The sequence below is a fragment of the Diadema antillarum genome, unplaced genomic scaffold (genome assembly GCF_040938485.1).
Source record: "Diadema antillarum isolate AM-2024a unplaced genomic scaffold, OU_Dant_1.0 seq00000769_RagTag, whole genome shotgun sequence".
Taxonomy (NCBI): domain Eukaryota; kingdom Metazoa; phylum Echinodermata; class Echinoidea; order Diadematoida; family Diadematidae; genus Diadema; species Diadema antillarum.
The window spans coordinates 690,685-715,283 of record NW_027271659.1 but is presented as its reverse complement, the minus strand read 5'-3'; the positions used below and the strand labels follow the sequence as shown (position 1 = coordinate 715,283).

Genomic DNA, 24,599 nt, shown 5'->3' with positions numbered 1-24,599 from the left:
TTGAGTTTTCGGAATATAAGTGATAAGGCTTGTGCACTCAGAATTATTCATAATTTTTTGTAAATCTAAAAAGTGTGCTTAGCTAGGGAAAGAGGCACAGAGGGGGAGGGTTTGGGAGGGGGATACCCCCTCCCAAGCACGAGAAATTTTGCATATTTTGAATTGAAATTCAACGATCTGGTGCACACTTTGAGTGAAATATAAAAAAAAAAAATATCTTATTTGATGAAAGGTTGCGAAGGAGACCCGCTTCATGTGCATGCATACAGTATACACGCATTTTTTTTTCCGCCTCCCAAATCCCCGGTCCAAATCTTAGGGGGGGCGACCGCCCCCATCGCCCCCCCCCCCTGGCTACGCCAGTGCATCATGTCACATCCTTTAACTAGATGCTTACAAACAATGTCCCTCTTGAACCGATATGAATGAATGGAAACCTGCCAAAGCTAGTTTGATTGTAGTGGTTAGGTCATTTGAGAGATCAGTGCTAACCAACACTATCTAGCAAGATAAAGTATGATTGATTATGACTGTTTAATGTTAGTGTTACATAATTATCATTACCCATATCAGACATCTGAGCTTTGCTTCTACGAAATAATTCCACTTGTTTCGTAATAAAGATGATACACATTCACGAAGGTGGTTAATCTTGTCCATTATTTATACCATGGACGAAGACCGTATTTTTTTATTGGGGGCGCAAAGTGTCGTATGGCCTATTTCGTTACGAAATCAGTCATATTTTCGTCGATGAAATGACTGATTTCGTAACGAACTATAGAAATAGGCCATGCGACACTTGGCGCCCAATAAAAACTGCGATCTTTGTCCATAGTTTAAACCATGGACAAAATTGTGCCACAAAAAGGTCAGACTCTATCATTCCGGTGAATCTTCTCGGTTAAGGATAGGTGACAATAGTTGAAACAAACTAATCATTATAACATCTCATTTCAACACAATAATAGCGCCTCCTATTACGAGTGGCTTGGAGTACGCGCCCCTTACAAGGGTCAGCTGAACGGTGACGTCTACAACACCTTCTCCCAGAACTTGGAGCCGGAGTATATCGCTATAGACGAAGAAGATCGGTACGCCTACATCTGTCTCCAGGTAACGTCCTCACACCTGTGGGAGCTTTCGCGACGTAGACGTTCAGAGAAGAGAGAAACAAACAAACAAACAAAAAAACAACCTGGTCTGCGCATGCACAAATTTGCTTATAAAAATCGTCTGAGTTTGCATGGTTGGTTCAGGACTATTTTTGCGTCCGCTCAAATTCACACCGCAGAGAGCTGCTACTTTGATGCAATGATCCTATAGGAGGCGCCATTTTACTTTGGCTGCGTTCTCGCGTTATGTAAAGCTACTTTGCAACACGACCCAGGGAGAGAAGAGAGCGGTCAACTCAATCGTCGTCTTAAACGTCCGCTTCACAAATCTGTAGCTCCCTAATAATCTTTAGCAATCTTTAGATCTGCGACGCTGTAATGTTCACGACGCGCTTCCTCCAGGGCTGACAGCATACGTCCTAGCGTTCGCGTCCTAGCGACCTTAGCTTCGCGGATAAGCTCGCCAATAGCGATCTTTAGATCTGCGACACGAACGCTAAGATGACGCAGCCTCCCAGGTTGGACAATGGACCCAGCTTTCTCGCACATGTACAGAACACTTCTTTTTTCTTCTTTCTTTCTTTTTTTTTTTTTTTTGCCTAAAAAGCGTCGTCTGAGGAAGGTACCATTTATCTACTCTAGCTACCACTATTGCCTTTACAGAGGGATCTGACATAAGGATTGGCCCATCATTACCACAAGTGGGCCTATACCTAGACAGAAAATCCGTCTGTCCGGAGGAGTCTTTTATCTTTATGACTTTATCGGCTCTCCTCCGTATAAGAGGGGATCCGTGAAGCCATAGACGCAGTCTCTGCGGAACTATCCCTGACGACCAGATACAGACCGATCTTTCGGTCAAGTCTATACCTATTGTTACGTCAGGGTCAAGTGATAAACCCGTTGAGGACGGGCTGATATGGCTACAATACACTCGGGACTAATCCTCAACTGGTTAAGATGGGTATTGTGGTAAAAATCCTGTAAATGTAGGCATGGACCAAGGTTCGAACTCATAGATTCCTGTTTGACAATTATAATAATAGCCTTATCCGCAAGTAGTTACGCCATTTCCTGTCTATAGGTAATTTTTTACCAAAAAATTATATCGTACAGGGCCGACTTTATGGGGACAGGGACGTCGATACGTTTTCAGTATAGAAGGGGAACATTCTGCTGGCGCTTCTCTAACAAAATCTCCTGAAAAGCAATAAAAAATAAATAAACGTAAAAGAATAAGAAAAAAGAGAGAGAAAAAAAGAAAAGAAAACGTTTCAGCATTTTCTGCTGTCAATCCCCTCCCAAAATCGTCCGACAGGCAACTTAAAAAAAATTCAGATCCTACTTTTTCCAGAAAAAAAAGGAGGGCCTTAAGAGGTAAGACTCTATATTTTCTGGGAAAAGTGGAGGCGATCATTGGAAATGATCCGTGAAATTCAACCCTCAAGATCTCGGGGACCTTGTTTGTATGAATTGTAATCAAGAAAAGTTAATTTGAATTGTCATGATCTGTCCATAATCAGATGTGATTCACTCTAAAAAAAAAAAAAACCGAGTCAGAACTGACCCGGAACTGGGTCCGTTGGGGTCATACACCGTTCCGGGTCAAAAATGACTTGGAATTTGGTCATGAAGACCCCGAATGGGGTCACCCTGACCCAATTCATGACTCTGAATGGGTCATATCTGACCCCATTCCTTCTCATTTCTGACCCGGAACGGTGTATGACCCCACTCAGACGGACCCAGTTCCGGGTCAGTTCTGACTCGGATGTTTTAAGAGTGTTGCTTCTACATATTCGGGATGAATATCTATCATTAATTCTATATGATTACTGAGAAAAAAAAACTGCAGGTACCTTAGTTTGAAAGGCAAAATTATCATTTAAAAAAAAGAAATTTTGTCTCTTTTGTCTCATGGAATGAAACAACATTCGCTGTTTTTAGGAAAACAACGCTATTGCCATGGTCGACATCCAAAGCAACGCCATCTTGGAGCTGCTTCCATTGGGCATAAAGGATTGGAGCAACCTCGACTTGGACGCCAGCGACAAAGACGGCAGTAAGGATGCCTCATTCTTGTTTCCATGACAACAAACTCAACCAACCAATCAACCAACCAATCAACCAACCAACCAACCAATCAACCAACCAACCAACCAACCAAACAAACAAACAAACAAACAAACAAACAAACAAACAAACAAACAAGCCTAGGGAAACTTTCATGAAGAAGATATGTCGCGTTTGTCTATTTCAATATTTCTTTGCTTTGTTTTGTTACTTGTTGTGGTGGTTGTCGGGTTTTTGTTTGTTTGTTTGTTTGTTTGTTTGTTTGTTTTTCAAGGCAGTCGACTGCAGACTGTACACTGTTACACGTTGTGGCGACAATCAAAAGGTCACAATGAAAAACGTCAAGATGGTATTAAAGGACAAGCCCACCTTCATATACATGTGGATTGATTGAATGTAGCAATATTAGTAGAACACATCAGTGAAAATTCGGGAAAAATTGGACAATCCGTCCAAAAGTTGTGAAATTTTGAAGTATATATATCTGCGCAGTCACTGCTGGATGAGAAGACTACTACAGTGTATGATGTCACATGCGTAGAACGATATAAGGAAAATATAAAGAAAATTGATATTTTGAAAAAGTGCACATTTCCTCGAGTTGTCACTTTTTTAATGTTAAGGGGAATATTATTCCCCCTGCCTTCTGAAAGAGACAAGTCAAATGTTCTTTTATTTTGCGACAAAAGCGAAAATATGTTCAATGTTCTTTATATTTTCTTTATATCAGTGTACACATGTGACATTACAAGCTGTTATAGTAGTCTTCTCATCCAGCACCAACTGAGAAGAAACTTCCAAAATTCATAACTTCTGACTTTTACTGATGTGTTCTACTAATATTGTTGCATTCAATCAACCCACATGGCTATGAAGGTGGACTTGTCCTTTAATATAATCATTCCGTGACTGCCTGATATAGCACCATATTTTTGTAGAGTCAAATCCAGCTATTTCTAGCTCTGTTAATAACGTATACATAATGTACTCTTATCACACTGTGACAGAAATAGAATTTTGATTCTTCGGGGGAAAAAAACAACACTATGTGCCATTCTGAAACTAGCGTGTGGGAATAAGTCTTCCCACGCTGCAGACACAAAAACAAAATGGCCTTCTGCCATCTCCTCCAGTTTTTATATCATTCTTGTTTTGTTTAGTCTTTGAATTCTTTATTTTTGTTGTTTTTTTACTGGAAACTATCACTGCGCCAGTAATCAAACCTTGCCAAATAAAGCTAAAGGACACTTCATTGTCAATCGATATTACACCCCCGCACGAACAAGTACGAGGTTTTGCTTTTTTTTTTTATTCATCTTGCCTTTAATAGCCATGTTTACATCACCAAGTTGTACTCTGTCTTAGTGAACAAAATAATCTCTGTAGGCGTTGCTTAACCATAGCCTTATCTTTCTTACCGTTCGATATTATTCCTCAGATGCGCATGACCTTCATTTTTGTAATTCGTGGTAACAAGGGAAGTACGTTCATTCATTTTCTATTTGAAACGATAATCAATTATTCTCTAACACTGTAACTGTTAGCTTGTTTGTTGTTTGTCTGTCTGTTTGTTTGTTTGTTTGTTTGTTTGTTTGTTTGTTTGTTTTGTTTTGTTTGTTTTGTATCCCTTAGAAATCGCCACAAAGAGTTTCGACATCTACAGTCTGTACCAGCCGGACGCCATCAAACTTTACAGATCGCAAATGACTGGAAGAGACTATCTCATTACGGCCAACGAGGGCGACAAATTCGAATATACTCTGGGCAGTGATGACTGGGACGAGGTGAAGCGAGGGGAGGATCTTCATGACGGTAAGGTCAACGAACTCTTCATGGTGGAACCAAAGATCCCCCCCCCCCCCCATTGCCACCGGCATTTAAAGAGTTTATTCGCAGTTTTACAGAGATCAGGCGGTCGTAGGTTCGAATCCTACTCGAGTACGTGCGCCCATGATGTCTTTTATCATGGCTACTACTAACACACTGATCAATTTAGTGCTTATTTACGTCGATGTAGGGCAATTTGTCAATCAGTTGCAATTTTGAATATATTGGTAAACAAGTCTAATATACAGATGTTACCGTTGTATACATGTCTAGCATCCGCGTATAATGTCGGTAACGGTATTCGCTTACTCGTGAGGTTAGTAGCCTTACTTTTTATTCCATTTTGTTTTGTTTTCGCAACAGATGGCGATCTGTCAGACAAGATATCTTCCGATCTTGACGATGAAATGAATGATGACGACAAATTGGGTAAGACTATCAGTTGTTGATTGTTTTGTATGCTTTTTATTTTATAAGAATATGCCGATTATTTAGATAGTAAAAGTTAGTACAGCCTAGTCATTGAGTTGATCACGCAGCGTACGATGATGTTAGTACTACCCGTATATACCTCTCATAGGCTCTTTATACCAAACTCACAGATCGTTATAATCATTCAGACTTTGGCTTGCTGTTGCATTAAACAAAATAGTGAAAGGTCTTTATTATTGAAATGAAACAAGAGTTCGCATGGCATTCGATGAAGGATGAGACACTGTTTGAAATATGACGTCACCTGTCAGCCTGATTGGCAGTTAGGAGAGATCTTTTGCCACGACTCAGTCCCAAACCTCGTGTTATCGAACAAGCAGTGACCATTTTTTCACTCTCATCACGAGATTGTATACTACTGATGTCTCCAGGACGACTCCAGTTCAGCAAGTTCGATGGCGTGGACGACGACGGAAAGGTGGAGTATCCTCACTTCTTCGGTGCCCGTGGCGTGTCCGTGTTCCTCCCCGGCTCCCAGACCATGGAGTGCGTATGGGACAGTGGTGACGAGGTCGAGAGGATGATGGCAACCTACTACCCGGACGTCTTCAACGCCGACACCAAGCCGGACGAAGCCGATAAAGAGTGTCCCGAAGACCTGATGGACTCCCGCTCAGACAATCTGGTAAAACTGACGTCATAGTCAGATAGTGGCAATTGATTTCGTCCGAATTCGATCCGTGTCTGGATGGGGGCAGTGGGATGAAATGGGGGTAGGGGGTTAATAGAGGGCAATTCCGGACCAGGGTGAAGGTTAGTCTGAATTAAAAGAAGAGTAAAATGTAGTAAGCACAATAGTGAAAATTTTGTCAAAATCGGAATGAAAAATTATGGAAGGTATCTGATTTCAAAAACTTCGCAAATTTCACGAAACTGTTCTCAGACAGTCACTATAAATGAGTTAGATGATGATGTCATCGCTCAACAACTTACCATAAGGGACAAGACACGATAAATTGTACACAAAAAAAAAAAAAAAAAAAAAAAAAATCCTGAATCCAAGATCCTGAAGTGGGGGCGCTGTGGCATATAGTGGATAAGACTCACTTCTCCCAATCGGAGGACCCGAGTTCGATTCCCGCCAAGTGCTTACGTCCTTGGACAAGATGTTTTTACCCACCATGTCCCTCTCGACCCAGGTGTATAAATGGGTACCCGGCAAAGCTAGGGTAATAATAATGGCAGGACCCTCTGGTAGAGCAGTGGTAACACTGAAGAGGCTATACCCTGGATAAATAAAGCTTTGTGATTACTATTATTTCAATTTTTGTCCCCGCCGAACGAGTTCGAGCAGGGGACTATGAAACGGGCTCCGTACGTGTGTGTGTCCGTGTGTCCGTCCGTCCGTGTGTCCGTGTGTGCGTCCGTGTGTGATCAAAATCTTCAATTTGCTACTTCTCTGTCATTTATGAGCCAATTTTGATTCTGTTTGCTTTATATGATAGCACTACATGGGAGCTTTGAAACTTCTACACAGAATTTCAGTCGTGACCTTTGACCTTGACCTTTGACCTATATTGTACATTTTGCTACAAAATGCTACTCCTTCGCCATTTCTAACCCGATTTCGATTCCGTTTGCTTTATATGATGGCACTAGGTGAGGGCTTCAAAACTTCTTCACAGAATTTTGACCTTTGACTTCTTTGACCTTTGACCTTGATTTTTGACCTATATTGTACATTTTGCTACAAAATGCTACTCCTTCGCCATTTCTAACCCGATTTCGATTCCGTTTGATTTATGTGATGGCACTAGGTGAGGGCTTCAAAACTTCTACACAGAATTTTGACCTTTGACTTCTTTAACCTTTGACCTTGATTTTTGACCTATATTGTACATTGGCTACAAAATGCTACTCCTTCGCCATTTCTAACCCGATTTCGATTCCGTTTGCTTTATGTGATGGCACTAGTTGAGGGCTTCAAAACTTCTACACAGAATTTTGACCTTTGACTTCTTTGACCTTTGACCTTGATTTTTGACCTATATTGTACATTGGCTACAAAATGCTACTCCTTTGCCATTTCTAACCCGATTTCGATTCCGTTTGCTTTATGGGATGGCACTAGGTGAGGGCTTCAAAACTTCTACACAGAATTTTGACCTTTGACTTCTTTGACCTTTGACCTTGATTTTTGACCTTTATTGTACATTGGCTACAAAATGCTATTCCTTCGCCATTTCTAACCCGATTTCGATTCCGTTAGCTTTATGTGATGGCACTAGGTGAGGGCTTCAAAACTTCTACACAGAATTTTGACCTTTGACTTCTTTGACCTTTGACCTTGATCTTTTTACCTATATTGTACATTTTGCTACAAAATGCTACTTCCGGCGGGGACATATATTACGCGCCGCGTAATTTCTACTTTTCCTTGTTTTTTCTCAAACGCAATTACACCCCCCCCCCCGTTTCAAATCATATAATGTTTAAATATCTGCTGATCTTTATCTTGAAGTTATTCATCCAAGAATAATATTGGGGTTTTTTCTTTAGTAGCAGAAAATTGAGTTTTCGTCACTTTTGTTTGTTTTTTTTCTTTTGTACACGATTAATGGATTAGTTGTGAGGTGATGACATTACCATGATTTCACTTTTATCTATTGTCCTTCAAAGCGGAATAATTTGGGTAACTTTGTTTGAGCAGGCTTAAAAATGACAATCTGCTTTCAAAGATTTTTATGCAATGGTTCCGAATAATTTTACTTCTCTCAATCAAATCTGTACTAAACCTCTCATTTGTCGCAGTTATTTTCAAGGATGCTTAAAATTCTCTGTATAATCTGCATGTGGGAGCTATTCAACCTATTTATGGGATGCTGAACACGAATCTGCTTGTTGCATAAATGCATAAATTGCGTCTTCGGCCGTTGCCTTGGTAACGAATTATTTACTGAAAAAGGTTGTATTTCAATTCATACAAGTATCAAATTGTAAAATGACCAAGTCTTTAGATTTCGAGTTACTTGTGCAGTTGCAATCAAAATCCTAGTCATCTAAGCTCGAGAAAATGCTCGGAAATATCAATAACGCTTGAATATCTAGAATTTTTAGTATTCTTGCAACTCGCCGTCTTTTACGCCATGTACATAATTTCAAGCAGCATGGTAATGATTAAAGCAATGGTTATGACAATAATCATCGTTAGATCAACACTTCACACGATTGGACCAACAATTTAACAGGGCCCCGAGTGCGAGAGCATCGAAGTCGGCACCATCAACGGACAGGACTTTGCATTCTTCGGTGTCGATCGTTCCGCCGCCATCCTCATCTACCGAATCTACGACAGTTACTATGGTCCCACGCTCAGCTTCGAGTCGGTTTACCGCGCCGGTGGAACAAAGGACACTTTCGACGATCTCTTAGGGGCCCGAAACCTTGGAGACTTAGACCCGGAGGATCTTAAGTACGTTAGCGCCCTCTCTCGTTCTTAGAGTTTTTTGTTTGTTTGTTTGTCTGTCTGTCTGTTTGGTTTCTTTTTTTTTTTTTAGTGTGTTGGCGTGTGTGTGTGTGGGGGGGGGGGCATGGTTGGGTTGGTGTGGGTAAGGTGAAGGAGAGAGTTATCACTGCAATGTATACTTCGATGAGCGAGAAGTACGATTCAAGGTTTTAATTTGATTAGTAAAACGTCATTGTGAATTGCAACATTTAATTAAAACCTATAATTTATTACGCAGGTTCATGGCAAATGCGAGGGATGATAGATATTAAAGTACTTCATGCAATTCTTTAGGGACATTGTTATTGTAACAGTTATCTTATGAATATACTTTGCCTTGAGGTCTCGAGAGTTTGTTGGCTGAAACGAAGGGCAGAGGTGACTTCAAAATAGTTCTTCATCAAGACGCAGCCCCGCTGTGAAGAGTGCTTTTAGTCTGGGAGCTGGCTGCTGGTCAATTTGCCCCACCAAGCCCAGAAAGATTGACCCCGCAGAGTTACTGGGGCTACCTTCCTCATTGAATAAATAATAATAATGAATAGATGAAAAAATAAAAAATAAAAAATAAAAAATAATGCGCGTCAGCCTGACCCCTGAGGGTGGGTTCGTCCCCTAGGCCCCCCCCCCCCCCCTAAAAGGCCCCCCGGCGGGTGTAATTTACCCCATGGAGCCCATGGACCAAATTTGGTCTAAAAAACGTCCATTGGGTGTACGTAATAAGAATAATAATGTATGTTTGAATGTGATCCTTTATGAATGAAAATATGACATTTATGATGGTACAAGGAAATAGCAAAAATTATGATAATAAGGATCAGATGATGAAACTGATGATACTTCTATAGGCCTAATACTATTTCTACTGCTGCTTCTACTACTACTACTACTTCTATACTACTATTACTACTACTACTACTACTACTACTACTACTACCACTACCACTACTACTACTACTACTACTACTACTACTACTACTACTACTACTACTACTACAATCACTATCTACTATTACTACTAACACCACTACTTCTACTACTACTACTACTACTACTACTACTTTCTACTATTACTACAACTTCTGCTTCTTCTAATACTATTATAATCACAATAGTGGTAATAGCATAATCCTAGGAGCTCATCAGAGAGGCAAAGGAGAGCAAAAACAACAAACAAAACAAAATAAAACAAAGCAAAGCAAGAGAGAATAATGGTACGTCATTATAAACAAAGATGCGAGTGTAGCCATGTGATACTCTTTCTTTCTTTCTTTCTTTCTTTCTTTCTTTCTTTCTTTCTTTCTTTCTTTCTTTCTTTCTTTCTTTCTTTCTTTCTTTCCCCTATATAGGTTCGTCTCGTCGACCGATTCGGCAACAGGCATCCCTCTCCTCATCGTCACCAGTACCGTGAGCGGCACCGTGTCCATCTACCATATCGTCGACAACTAGGGTCCTTACTGAGGAGATCACCGCGTTCCGCATTGCTCCCAGTCCACTTGCAGGGGACATATAACAGACATCTTTATCAACGCGTCCATAAACAAATTAAAATCACGATCCCTTCGCACATCACACCCCGGTAGCTTTTCCCTCTATAAACCATGTCCATTTACTGCTAAATTGAAACAAACTATGTAGCGTTTTGCCTCCAATAAATTAATGTCATTTCATCACAGTATGCACTCGACACCGAGTTTGACAAAATAATGTTGTGTTAAAACACAACTGAAACCTTTGTCATTCAACGTTACTCTTGAGAGATCACGTATATAGACTATACAGTTGTTTCGTATATATTTCGTCAATGATTGTCATGATCACAAATTCAAATTCGTGACTGCATACCAAAATAGTCTTGGCGAGTGCCCCAGAACAAACCATGCACGTCTACTCTTGGCGAAATTTAGCAGTGGCTGATCCAGACTCGGAGAGGGGGCACCGGTCGCGCCTCCCTTCTTTTTTTCTTTTTTGTTGTTGGTTAAAACAAAAGAAATCAAAAGAAAAAATGGGGGGGGGGGGGACTCGTGCGCCCCTTTAATTTTGTAAAGGCGCTTCCCCTTTGCGGAATTCCTGGATCCGCCCCTGGTTAGTACATAATTTGTGAATACACTGAATGAGATACAATGATAAGATGTGGTGCACATTATTAGATACAGTTTTATCGCTTCCACGGAAAGGAAATAAATGTAAAATATAAACCCTTCGTATTCGTGTCATCGTATAGTTGTATACGTCCATATTACCAAGGAAGCTCTTTGATTTACTTCGCTATACAAAAAAAATATATATATATATGGAACATCATATTAATATTCCTCTGATCTATGGCAGGCTTTGACAGTGTGTGTGTGTGTGTGTGTGTGTGTGTGTGTGTGTGCTTCTGTGTGTGTATGTGTGTTAAATGAGCTGTATATTCATTATTCATTCATCTATAAGTATGTGTGTCTGTGTTAATGCATGTGTGTATGTTGGACATAACTGATCTATATAAGTTAGTTTCATTCTTTTCACTTGAGCTATATAAATTCGAAGACGGGAGAAGGTAGAGCCATATTTTGCTGCTAAAATGCCAACCGTGTTTAACAACAACAACATCAACAAAAATGTTTCAGAGTGGTGTCTTGTTGGACGAAAATAAAGCAACGAAAGAGAGTGGGGAAAAGTGTAAGGGAGTGAGCGCATCATTTTATGATTCTCCCTTATCACTATTTTGTGTTGTAAAAAAAAAAATCTTTGAATACGTTGCAAGTATCGTGCAGATATGGATAAATCACGAGATAAAATAAGAGCGGGTACGTGAGTCTGATAAAGAATGCTGATGGTTTGTGTGTGCGTGTATGTGTAAGCGTGTGCGTGCGTGTATGGTTGTGTGTGTCATTTTCTTTGTCGAAAAAAAAACACATAATGAACTATAGAAGCCGTACTGTCCAAAGAGATGAACTACTTTTTTTTTCCCCTTGTGATCGGAAATGTACATAAACGTTGTTGTCCTCGTGATCGACCGAGAAAGATATTCACTGAAAGAAAGATATTATTCAGAGGGGTGAAGGGTTCAGGTGTGAGTTTCTTCAACTTGTCTCCCTCTACAAATTAAATTTGCTAAGATGCAGTAGATGACAGGTTCGAGTGCCAATGGTTCCTTTCAGAGCTACCAAGTCTCACGCATTGTGAGTGAGACTCAAGCATTTAGGGTCTGTCTCACGATCCCACGCATGGCACCCATTTTTCTCACGCATCGGGAGCATAGCTTAAAGGATTAAAGCGAGAGTTGCAATTGAAGGCATATTTCCCTTTTGTCTTTCAAAATAAGTAAAGAATAGTCACTTAAGTAAGCACCAGCTTGCACCATTTAAAGAGCTAAAAATTCAAAAAAAGCTCCCTACCGTGGGAGGGCGGACACCCCCCTCCCACACCCTCCCCTGTCTCAGTCGCTTCGCTCCCTCGTTCACGCACATGCGCGCGCGCCGAGATGCGGAGTCCTGAAAACCTCATTCATAAAAATTTTTTGAACTTGAGGCATTTACAGATCAGCAGTTGCGATCTTAAAGGGTGTGTACAGTTCTGGTCGAGGTGAAGATTTAGCTTTTAACGTTTTGCGAGATATTCAGAAACTACTCTATGAGAGGTCAAAGAGCATGCAGTTCTTAGGGGTATCAAAAGTTTATTCAATGAAAATCGGTTTTGAAATGGCTGAGATATCCCAAAACAAGGTGAAACAAAGGTATCCTAATAAAGTTGGGGCATGTCGTCTTTTATTATTAGCACTCTTTTGGATATCTCTGCCATTTGAAAACCAATTTTCATCAAATAAACGTTTAATCCTTCTTAAAGTTACATGCTCTTTCATATTTCATAAGAGGCTTTTCATTATCTCACTTAGGAATGTTCAAAACATGAATCCCTACCTCAACCAGTACTGTACAGTCCCTTTAACTAACTCAATTTGTAGAGGGAGACAAATTGAAAAAAACTCACACCTGAAGATATTTACTGTCGTTTAAAGTTAGATACTATCATTGTGATTGTTTTTAACGTACATGTACACACCGTACTGAATGACATACATTGTAAGATTATTTTACTTTGAATAGTCAACTCCAACACTCATTCAAAGACACACGTGGCAGTACATTACTTTTGTGAGAAAGGAGAGAGAGAGATGCTGCTGCTGCTAATGATGATAATAATTATGATGGTGATGATGATCACTGACGATGATGATTATGATGGTGACGATGATGATGATTCTGACGATGATGATAATGATTGCGATGATGATATGATGATGGTGGTGGTGATGATGATGATAATGATGATGATGATGATGACGTTAATGATGATGATGAAATGATGATGATGATGCTGACGATGATGATGATGGTTATGATAAAAGAAACTCATTCTACATACGTATAGAGGAATGACTGATTTTGACAAGATCCATCTTGTATACCTAAATAGGGAAAGAAGTTGCCCCCTTAAAACAGCTCGATATACATGTACTGTACAATATGACATAAATGATACAACTGACCATTACTCGTATTACAAACTTGACTTTGTCATTGATAGTTACATAGAATAGAAGAATGGTATAGAACCTTTTCACAGTATAGTTTAGTTCACATTCACACATCAGCGCTGTCCAGCTTAAGCATGTTAAGTTCACGAGATTATACATCCAATATTACATTCAGTCCTACGCAACCCGTTACCTTGAACGAGTATACTGACGGCGACACACACGTTTCGCATCAGACAAGTAGTGAGGAGTCCATGTGATAGAAAACCATAATACACCATGTATTATCTAAATAGGCACTATTCATGGAGGCAGCAACAGACGGACGGTGAGAGGCATAGTAGTTTTCCTATATTTTTCTGTAAAATTGTATTTCTTATAATTATATACAAAAAATGAGAAATTGCATGCATGAGTACAAACAAACTAATACACACACAAGAAATAATGTCTGGTTAAGCGGTGAAAAAAAAATAGTGATTTAACAAGAAAATGAACACCAGGAACATGATGAATAGTTCATAGACTTACTGTACAAGTATACTTCATGAGATGGTCGTAAATAGAAGGGTTAACATGTATATCACTGTTCCCGAATCCAAAGATTTGAGTGCATCGATCGATCCTTGTATATAGTGAAGGAAAAACAAAACAATCACAACAAAGCACACTTTCTTCCGATTAAAGCTCATGCAAACGACCATCTAAGTGCCTCAGCACATGCTCGCAATGAACAACTTATAATCTACGAAAACTCAATACAGGGTTTGAGGAGAGCGTCATCATCTTTCAAACCATATTTAGAACCGGTGATAAAGATTGTATCCGCCTTTGTCTTAAGCACCGTGTCCATAACTACAGTTGTATATAACGTGATAATACAAATCTTACTCGAGACACATTTACGTGAGGAGTTTGGATTCTTGCTTACGTACAAAGTGTACGGAAAAGGAATTCCGACAAACTGCAGAGATCACTGAACACCTTAGCATGTACATATTGTACGTGAGCTACATGTAAATTGTGCAACTAAAAGACACAAATGGGTTCCAGGAAATTTGCTCCAGCGACAATTATTGCTCCCTCGATATAATTATCTGCCCTCTAAGCCAAACATAAATTCTACCAACAGACATAACCCTAGACCTAATCCTCACATCAAACTAAACCTAAAACCCCGCCACAACCCTAATCCTGACCCTAACCCTAAGTCCTTGGAAGAAAAAAAAAAGACCGGAGCAACTGTCGTAGGAGCAAATGTCATGTCATCACACGAATAATCTCTTTGAAATGTGCATGCTGTCAAGTTTAGGTATAGTGTGTGACATACTAAAATACATGAATACAGTTTACAATAAAGATACATTGTAATCTGTAAGGAGATACTGATCATCAAGGAAATATTGATTATTGCACAATCTCGAATAAAGATATCTGTCCTTTCTCAGTTCTATAAAACATATTTTTCACCTTAGACAGTTGAGCGGAATGAATTCCACTCATATCCACTCGTCTTTGATCACACTCTTGCTTAGATAAAAAAAGGTTTGAAAAAGAGAAGAGATTCATGAAAATCTATACTGTATTTTCCCCCTGTTGTTCCACTGTTTCTGAGGAAAACTCTTTGTCCGCGTCCTGCCCTGATGCAGAATATTTTTGTTCACTCAAGAACAAAGCGGTTTAAAAAAAAGTAAAGGGCAATCAAGTTGTATTCACACGAGTCTCTTTATAGGAGGGTACGTAACACAAGTTATAGAATCGCAATCCACTCAAAATTCTTTGTGATGAGAATTGCAAAATAGCATATGAAATATTCAGTCACATTCATCGGATTCGGAAGTGACCCCCTAGACCGGAAGATCATCTCCTTCTCCAACAGCTGGCTGGGATGACATCTTCTTTTTGCGTTCTTCCCTTTCCCGTTGCTTGGTAACCAGAATCTCCTGTCGCCATTTGTCGGCCTTCTTGTCGGGTTTGTAAATGATAATGGCTGCTTTGACAATGATGAGAATTAATAGGATCCCGCCGACGACGCCGATCGCGCAAAGGGCTCGGAAGTTCCACGGGTCGTATCTGGTCAAGAAGTACAGATAGTCGCTGCCGACGACCGAACCGCCGACGTCCAGGGTCGCCACGGTGGCGTTGTGGTACGTCGAGAAAGTGAGGTCCCTCAGCGTGTACGTTGACGTGCTTACCGAGGCGATGGTGATGTTGATGACGACGTTGCTCGCCTCGTCCGCGACCGTGATGCGGTAGGCGTCCGCCAGAGAGAAGTCACTGGGTAGGAGCCAGGTGAGGACGCAGGTCGAGGAACCGATGGAGGTGCTGGAGACGTTAAAGGCGTAAGTCTGGGCGTGGCTCTCGGCTACGAGGCTGGCCAGCAGGCTCGAGAGGAGGAGGAAGAATATTTCGGTTGCCATGGTAATTGTTGTCTTTCTTCGATGTTATCAGGAAATAAACACCAGCGCGATTATCTGAAAAAATAGAAAATGAATGATAAAGCAAAACGATATTAAGACATATACATCATGTCACAAAATAAAATACAATTTCTTGCAGTAGATTACAATCATTACGCAAAACTGTACAGTTGAATTAAAAAGCCCATAATGTTTAAGTCTTGGTAGCAAACATACATGTCAAGTTTCAAATGAACTGAAATATACACATTTTGCTTCTTCCTGAACGCTCCTGGTTCAAAAATATGGAAAAGAAAAAGAGCTTCAGTAGACAAGTAAATAACAACGTGGAAGTATTGCAAGTAACAAATTTTCTCAGGTCTTCTCTCAGCCTTCATCGGTATAAATACAGAACACACAATAACATATAGATTATTATATATGTTCAGTTTCAAAACTAAAGAAACTGTACAGTATGGAAACGATAATTGCATGCACATAAACAAACAATAATAGTAAATAATGAGAATAATGATGATGATGATGATGATGATGATGATAGTAATAGTATTGTTATCATTATCATATATGATATATACATTGTATGTGTGTGTGTGTGTGTTTATTTTTTTATTTCATTATTATACACACGGTAAACAGAAGGTATATTCAGTGTACATGCACGTACGTACATTGTATATCATACCACTGAGTCATTGTTTTTAAATCTTGATAGCGCATTTGCTCGTAATGTGTTTTCTCATAGAGGACTGTCATGCTACAAATGTGAGAATTAAGTAATTACCGTTTTGGGCACGTACAACCGTACACTCAACTGTTTCGTGATATAGATTTATAATTACATGGCCCCATATGGGAAGAAAACCTATTGATTTTGGTAAGAGCATGACTGTGTCAGTTGCACACATCAACATGCATGCGGTGTACTGCAGTTAATAAATGTCGAGTGTATATTCTAGGGTGTTGTTTGTTAGTAATCTGTCAGACTACATCGTGATTATCATGTTCTCTTTCTCCACCATATGTTGCGAAAACTGCGAAAATCAACAATGATTCATCGACGTATTGATGTCATTCTTTGTTTGTCATTTTCCATGCGCTTTGCGTATTTCATTGATACACTTTTTTTACTCGGGTTTTTTTTTTTCTGTTAAACCTTACTGCATCTTTCTTTTGGGAAATCACACAGCATGAGAAACAAACCTCTTCCCATTCAAATGTTGCTTGATTCAGCGTTTATGCACTGATTTTTGTCTCATCAGTTATTACATACATATGAATATCTATCAACATCAATTTGCCCAGGTCTCGAACTGTGCGCAAAGCAATGTCATTCTGTCTTCATCTCTCCTAAGTTCAAGTCATGAGTATTCTAAAAAGATAAACGCCTTTGAGTCTCTGCATAGCGCCATATAGCCGCAAATTAATGATAAGCGCAGTGACCTTTCTCACTCGTAACAGCAAGTATGTCATAGATTGTCACATTACGTGAATACAGGTTATTCAAACAAATGAAAAGACTTTTGAACACATTCATACTGCATTTTAAATTCTCCGCACCATTTGAGAACACGCTGGTAGGAGGATTCTGAATCTCAGGGAGGTCAGAAAGTAGAACATGCATTTCAATGTGGCTGAGAGACAGCAAAAATGGCGCACACTTAACTCCAAACATCTACCAGTTAACCTCCCTGACGGATGGCATTTATGCAGTGTGGAATTGTGTCGGAATATGAATTTTACTTACCAGTCCATGCTGGAAGTAACAATGGGTAACAGGTTTCTGAGATATCTGAGAAAAAGTCTAGAAAAGATGATTTATTCCAGTAAGCTGTGCTCCGATGTAAGCTTCAATAGACCGGTATTATTTCTATGCTGTTGTTAAGGCAGGCTGGGTTGCAGCAGCGCACTGAGTACCACCGCTCACGTCACAGTGCGCAATTTGCATACGACTTTCTTTATTACGCAATAATCACAATAGATGGCCCAGTGGTGAACAAAGGAGTCGAAAACCTTGTCTGGTCTTATTGTGGAGGTATCCAAGTAAATAGGAATTCACTGGAATGAATAGGTGCGGCCAGGCGTCATACTATTTCTCAGTCTTCGGAGGTCAGCTAACATCCTACTTGAGCAATAATGGTAGGATTTACAACCATTTTTCTTAATCTATACTAAAGAAAATATTAATTCTTCTTGAGTAATTTTTCCTCGAGTTTTTCTTTAATATACAATTTCCTAATGAAACAGAAGTATTTCCCCTTACATATTTCATTTGAGCCTTTGCTAATTCAAGCTTTCAATGTAAAAGAATACAATTGGCATTTTAAAGTAAAAAGAAAAGTCCATAAAGATTCAAGTAATTTGAACTTGTATAAGACTGTATGATTATAGTTTAACTCAAATAAAAGATTAGACGTTTTACTCTACGTTAACTTAACTTATCCTATAACACGTATAAGGAGCATGAGGAACAAGTAATCTAGATTTTATCAAAATGCATGAAAATTCTTTAGGGTCAAATTAATATATTTCTTCTTTTTAAATAAGAACAATCCATGTTTTTTTTTTTGATGGACTGCGAGTTAACCATTCATGAGTATAATATATTTTTGTGATTCATCAAAGCAAAAGGAGGACACTTTTGAATTGTCACTCGATTAAAAACCAAATCAAGACTTAAATTTTCGAGGAAAATTTCTAACCAGGTTAGTATTATGAATTACCAGCAACAAGTGTACATGTATTTTGCTTTACCTCAATGTTATATCAGCAACCAGATTTTATTAGGTATAACACAAATGATGTAAAATACAAACAAACAGCAAACAATACAGAATATTCATTTGAAGAGTCTCGAAACGATCATCATACAGATAACTATTGTAAACATAAACTGTCATGTATAAACTTCTCTCCTTTCTTTCAAAGGAATGAGAGGAAACATTGCTGGTACAGATCACCTTTCATCTGAATAATATTGCGGCCGTAAGCAGTCCTCAGCGTGATTGTGAAGAGTATGATTAAATACTAAGTATATGAATTTGCCGGATTACCTTGACCTCCAGGCTTTTCAACTTTGTAAAAACCTTTTCGCATACATGCAGCTCTATCCTAGCATAAGAGAAATTAACAAAACGAATTTCCTGTCTAAAACGTCACACACAAATTTGTCTCTCCATACACCTTTCTAGCATTTTCCTCCTTCTCCTATATTCTTCCTCTTCCTCTATACAACTTCTTCTACTTCTATAACAACAACAGCTTTCTTATTTCATATCAGGACTACATAAACTTTCTCGTATATCTGCGTATGGAACCCTGATGGCATCATTGTAGTTGTAATTTATTTATGAAATTACTAGTAGTTTGTGTATACACCATTGTACATGTAGTGCATGTTTTACTATCCTGGATTACAGAACGACAATTACCACTAACTAGTATCCCGAGTGTCATTTTGTTTCGCATTGTGTTATGGGAATTAGGAATGTCCTATATTAATGGTGATATTATACGGTTGTGGGTGTTGTGGATTTTTTTTTCCATTTGTTTTATTATAATTCATGCGAAGCCCTAAATGTGTTCATTCACTAATCATTATACCTGTGGGATACAAACGTGGGGACAGAATGATGTTGAGGACTTTGACTATTTGGACATGAATGATAAAGCTTGTCAGCTTTATTAACCCGCGGATCATTTCATCCTCATTCAATCTTAATGACAGCTCTAGTGGAAACTTGTCCATCAATAACGGAAAAAGCAATAACGTCATCTCAATAATCAGGATAGTATTGTTGTAATTATCTCGTTTGGTTCCGGAGCTTACATTATTAACCTTTTTTTTTCACGTTCTGTCAATGTGCTTGGAGCAAATTACTCTGTCTCTCTAAATATGATGACCAAGTCTTGACTTTCTCTGCCTTACAATCAATGATCCATAAAGCATCACTATATACGTTTTTCGTTGAGATAATGAGCAATTCGTGCCAAGTGCTATTGTGACAGTTTGTAGAATGGGACATCTGACTTTGAGGCATCGCTTTCCTATAGTGCATGTCATCGTAAGTTCTGACAGATCCCCCTCCCCCCTTTACACCTTGAAGAATGTATTCTCAAAACTTCATGTCACAAGACTCTCGACATTTTGCTTTTTCCCAACACCAGTTAGGAGTGCGGAAGAACTTTGAGATCGCTATAAGCAATGATTGTATTCGCACACAAACAAAAACTAGCAAACAACAAATGAAAGAAATAATATTATGAGAATGAATGATCTTTATCCACATCATCATGCAGGGGAAAAAACCCTGGCCACTACAGAAATCAGCAGCAAGCAAAGGATTGCTTTTTTATGATTGAACAGTGAATACAATATGTTGTGAGCGTGCGAGAGTGCTCACAATCAATGGTATACACACCTTTCTGGCTCTGCAGCTGTGGCCCCGCAACCTCTGGCTATGCCGTCTGTCTCCTTCCCGATGAATGGCACACGCCAGAAATTTGACGCAGCTGCAATGCTAATCATTTCTCTCGGGTGGGATTAAGACATAATGATGCGAGATATAATATTGTACACATGTATATGCCATGACCTCGATTGGTGATGACATCAATATGTCACACATATCGCATGCTATGACCGTCTCATTTACAGGATCCTCTTTTGGTATGTGGGCATAGAAGGGGGTAACGAGATGTTTTCCCTCTGAGTGAGTCAATCGCTGGAAGAGGGGAAGGATTGTGTCGGGGGAAAAAAGAGACCACATACTCCACTCAAGGGAAGACAGTTGCGGAGAATGGCGGAATAGTGTTTAATTAAGACTTCATCTACCTGTGAGAAGTTAGAAATAAAGGACTACAAAAGTACTCTCAAGGGCAGCAGGCGGGGGGGGGGGGGGGAGGACGGGGGACGGGGGAGAGGTATGATCATTTTACCATTAGGGGTGCCTACACCATTAGTTTATTTTTACCTTTGACCTTTGACCCATGGCCTAAAACTTTCTCTAGAGATTTACCTGGCAATTTCGAATATATTACATGCTTCACAAGGTTTCATGAAAGACACCAACAGGCATTGTTGAGATATGGGGGAAATAGTGAAACTTCGGAATTTGACCATGGCCTATGACCTTTTCCCTCTACAGCATGTGCGTCCAAAAGTAATGTTCGTCCACTCCTACCAACGGTGCCTTTAGGTTCGCAAAATCGATGACGGACGGATGGACGGACGGACGGACCGACGGACGGACGGACGGACGGACGAACACGACCCGACGGACGAATACGACCCAAAAACGTAATGTCTCCAGCGCCATTTCATGGCGGAGACACGACGAGATACAATGACTGCAGCAACAATGATCTATATAGTAATGTTGATATAGTCGACCACTTATTATTGCTATAGGGTAGACCTAAAAGCCAGGGAGATGTGTGCAGGAGAGAAACTTGTGATCGAGTGAGGAGAGAATCAATGTAACTAGTTTGACTACAGGCGCGCCGGAAGCAGTTTTGGATTGGGATGGCAAATATTGGAGGGGGCTCACTATAGACAATACATACACAATATACACATACACACACACACACACACACACACATACACACACACACACACACATATATATATATATATATATATATATATATATATATATATATATATGTGTGTGTGTGTGTGTGTGTGTGTGTGTGTGTATACATATAAAGTGGCGTACGATGGGTCGAAACATTGGGGGTGGGCACCTTGTGGAAAAGTAATACGGTGTGTATGCTTGTTCGTGTGTGCGTGCGCAATAATGGGACTTCAATACATTACGGAATGTGATGCATTCAACAACGCAGTCATTGAGCAACATTTTAAGTTTTCCTTACATGGATTATGGAATGACGGTGTGAAACGACAAATTATATACTGTCAGCAACATCAGGAGAATTGCATTACAATAAAATGCGAGCGAGCGGAGCGAGAGAGCTTGATAATTTTGACATTTTACAGTCCGAAAACTGCCGTTTGTAGCTATATCTTTCGCTTTAGAAATTAAGGGGGGGGGCATCGGGCGCAACTGCTGGCAATTACTGGCAGCAACATTAGGAGAATGGCATAACCATTCAATGCGAGCGAGCGAAGAGAGCGAGCTTGAAATTTTTTGACATTCTACAGTCCCAAAACTGACGTTTGTAGCTATATCTTTCGCTTTAGAAATTAATGGGGGCGCATCGGGCGCAACTGCTGGCAATTATACTGGCAGCAACATTAGGAGAATGGCATAACCATTCAATGCGAGCGAGCGAAGCGAGCGAGCTTGAAAATTTTGACATTCTACAGTCCCAAAACTGGCGTTTGTAGCTATATCTTTCGCTTTTGGAAATTAATGGGGGGCGCATCGGGCGCAACTGCTGGCAATTACTGGCAGCAACATTAGGAGAATGGCATAATGATTCAATGCGAGCAAGCGAAGCGAGCGAGCTTGAAAATTTTGACATTCTACAGTCCAAAAACTGCCGTTGTAGCTATGTTTTTCACTTTGGAAATTCAGGGGGAGGCGCACCGGGCTCAACTGCTGGCAATTACTGGCTGCAACGTTAGGAAAATGGCATAACGAATAAATTTGACGATTAATTTTGACATTTTACAGTCCCCAAACTGCCGTTTGTAGCTATATATTTTTTTTTCGCTTTGGAAATTAAGGGGGGGGGGGCGGCCCAGGCGCAACTGCTGGCAATTACTGGCAGCAACATCAGGAGAATGGCATATCGATTGAATGCGAGCGAGCGGAGCGAGCGAGCTTGGAAATTTTGACATTTTACAGTCCAAAAAGTGTCGTTTGTAGCTATGTTTTTTCGCGTTTATTCATTTATATACATATCTTTCTTATCTTATCTATTTTTATTTATTTGTTTATTTATTCATTTTTTTGGAGGTTTTTTTTTTTTTTTTTTTTTTGGGGGGGGGGGGCAAAAATGCGTTTTGCCCCCCCCCCCCCCACTTTTTGGATTGTGGGGGCGGCTGCCCCCCCCCCCCCCCCCCCACTTCCGGCGCCTATGTTTGACTATATATAGGGTTAATTTTTGATAGATTATGGAATGTATCCAACAGATTATTTAAATAAAGAGACGGACACAATAACAACATTCAAACTCGTTACCCAACTCGAACATGCTATACCGCACGACAAGTGTATACAACATGCACACAAATACATGCACACACACACCCACTCACACACACACGCACACACGCACACACACACACATTATATAGTCATATAATATATTGGGTCATTTATATGTTCTATTTACACACGGAGAGAAGATAATGAACTTTTTGGGGAAAAAAGTAAATTCCAGCTTCTTATTGCCTATAAAAATGATACAGACGATCGATGTGACTCCTACAAGCAGACCATGTAGGATTATAGGGCTAGTGGAAGAGTTTGGGAGTAAAGTCCGCCAGGTGAAGGATGGTACAGTTTCAGTTGAACGAGATGTGAATTGAGGTTTCCTTTGTTTTTTGACGATTTTTTTTAAAGCTAATGAGAAAGCTCGTATGAAATATGAAAGAGCATAGTAATTCTAAGAGGAATCCAAAGTTGTAATCTTTTTAATGAAAATTGGTTTTGAACTGGCTGAGATATCCAAAACAAAGCGATCCTGATAAAAGGTTAGACTCACCTTTTATTGTAGCATCGCTTTATTTCACTTTGTTTGTGTCTTTTGGGGGATATCTCAGCCATTTCAAAACCGATTTTCATCAGATAAACTTTAAATTCCTCTTAGAATTGTATGCTTTCTAACATTTCAAACAGTGCATGGTTTCTAAGTATCTCGCAACAAGTTAAAAGCTGAATTACTCCCCTCTACCAATACTAGGCCTATATTATCTATTTAAACAATCTGATTAAAATCCTACTTTTAACATTCTTATCTTATAACAAGATATCCAAGCCCTCGAGTGTAGTTAAACACAATGCCTCAATAACCAAAAGCTCGTAACCGCAAAATTTTTGTGGGGCAAACGGAAGTCCTTCCTTTATCTGTTTTTGTTTTGTTTTGTTTGTGTGTTGTTGTTGTTGTCTTTTATTGCATGTTTTGAGTGATAGTTTTACCAATGAGGCATTTTCATTTAATGTGCAAATACACGCAAATTCAGGCTCAAATACAGCTCCCCGTTGGTTCGGCCTATCCACACACACACACAGAACGTGCATTCCGAAGGTCGAAAGTGGATCGGATGACTGCATCGTATCGCTCTAGCGTCGTACAGAAATCCATAGCCGATCCGACTGCGATTCGACTATCCACGAAATTAGCTTAGCAACGTGTGACGCTACCGACACAAAACTGGTCGAAGTCAGCACTAAATAGCCGTTTTGGTAAGTGTATTTTTCGTTCCGTGATTGTAATTGGTTGGACCAAGGTTGAATTCGATCATTGATTTCTATATTCACACCAATTGAGTGTGTTTTAAAATGAATAAGCAAGAAATAAATATGCATCTATGTGTCTAGTCGATCTGTCTGAGTGTTTACTGCTTACACCGTAGTCCGACCGTACTGTAATCCGTGTGATGTGTGCCCGGGTTCACGGGGCTCTCAACGTGCCTTTGCTGTCTCAGTCACCCGGCGCCGCAGCGGGCCGGGCTGCTGGCTGTGCTGGGTGTATGCGTGCGAGCAGAAAACCACGTTTAGCACTCGGTCGTGGCT

At 39.9% G+C, this 24,599-nt stretch overlaps 2 protein-coding genes across 2 annotated transcripts; one reads left to right on the top strand and one right to left on the bottom strand.

Annotated features, from left to right (window-relative positions):
• Positions 1-971: 971 nt before the first annotated feature.
• LOC139738837 (mesenchyme-specific cell surface glycoprotein-like) lies at positions 972-10,398 on the top strand (the record flags this gene model as incomplete). Its single annotated transcript, XM_071649473.1, has 7 exons — positions 972-1,116; positions 3,063-3,177; positions 4,821-5,000; positions 5,379-5,444; positions 5,879-6,132; positions 8,696-8,919; positions 10,299-10,398. Coding segments are annotated over 7 exons (1,084 nt in total), but the record flags the coding sequence as incomplete, so codon positions are not given.
• Positions 10,399-15,318: 4,920 nt separating this feature from the next.
• Positions 15,319-15,891, bottom strand: LOC139738836 (uncharacterized). The gene has a single exon (XM_071649472.1). It carries the CDS (start codon positions 15,889-15,891, stop codon positions 15,319-15,321), a length of 573 nt encoding a protein of 190 aa, XP_071505573.1.
• Positions 15,892-24,599: the final 8,708 nt, after the last annotated feature.

What these genes read in the sequence shown, in the direction of transcription:
- LOC139738836 (XM_071649472.1), bottom strand. Translation starts at nt 15,891, where the DNA reads ATGGCAACCGAAATATTCTTCCTCCTCCTCTCGAGCCTGCTGGCCAGC.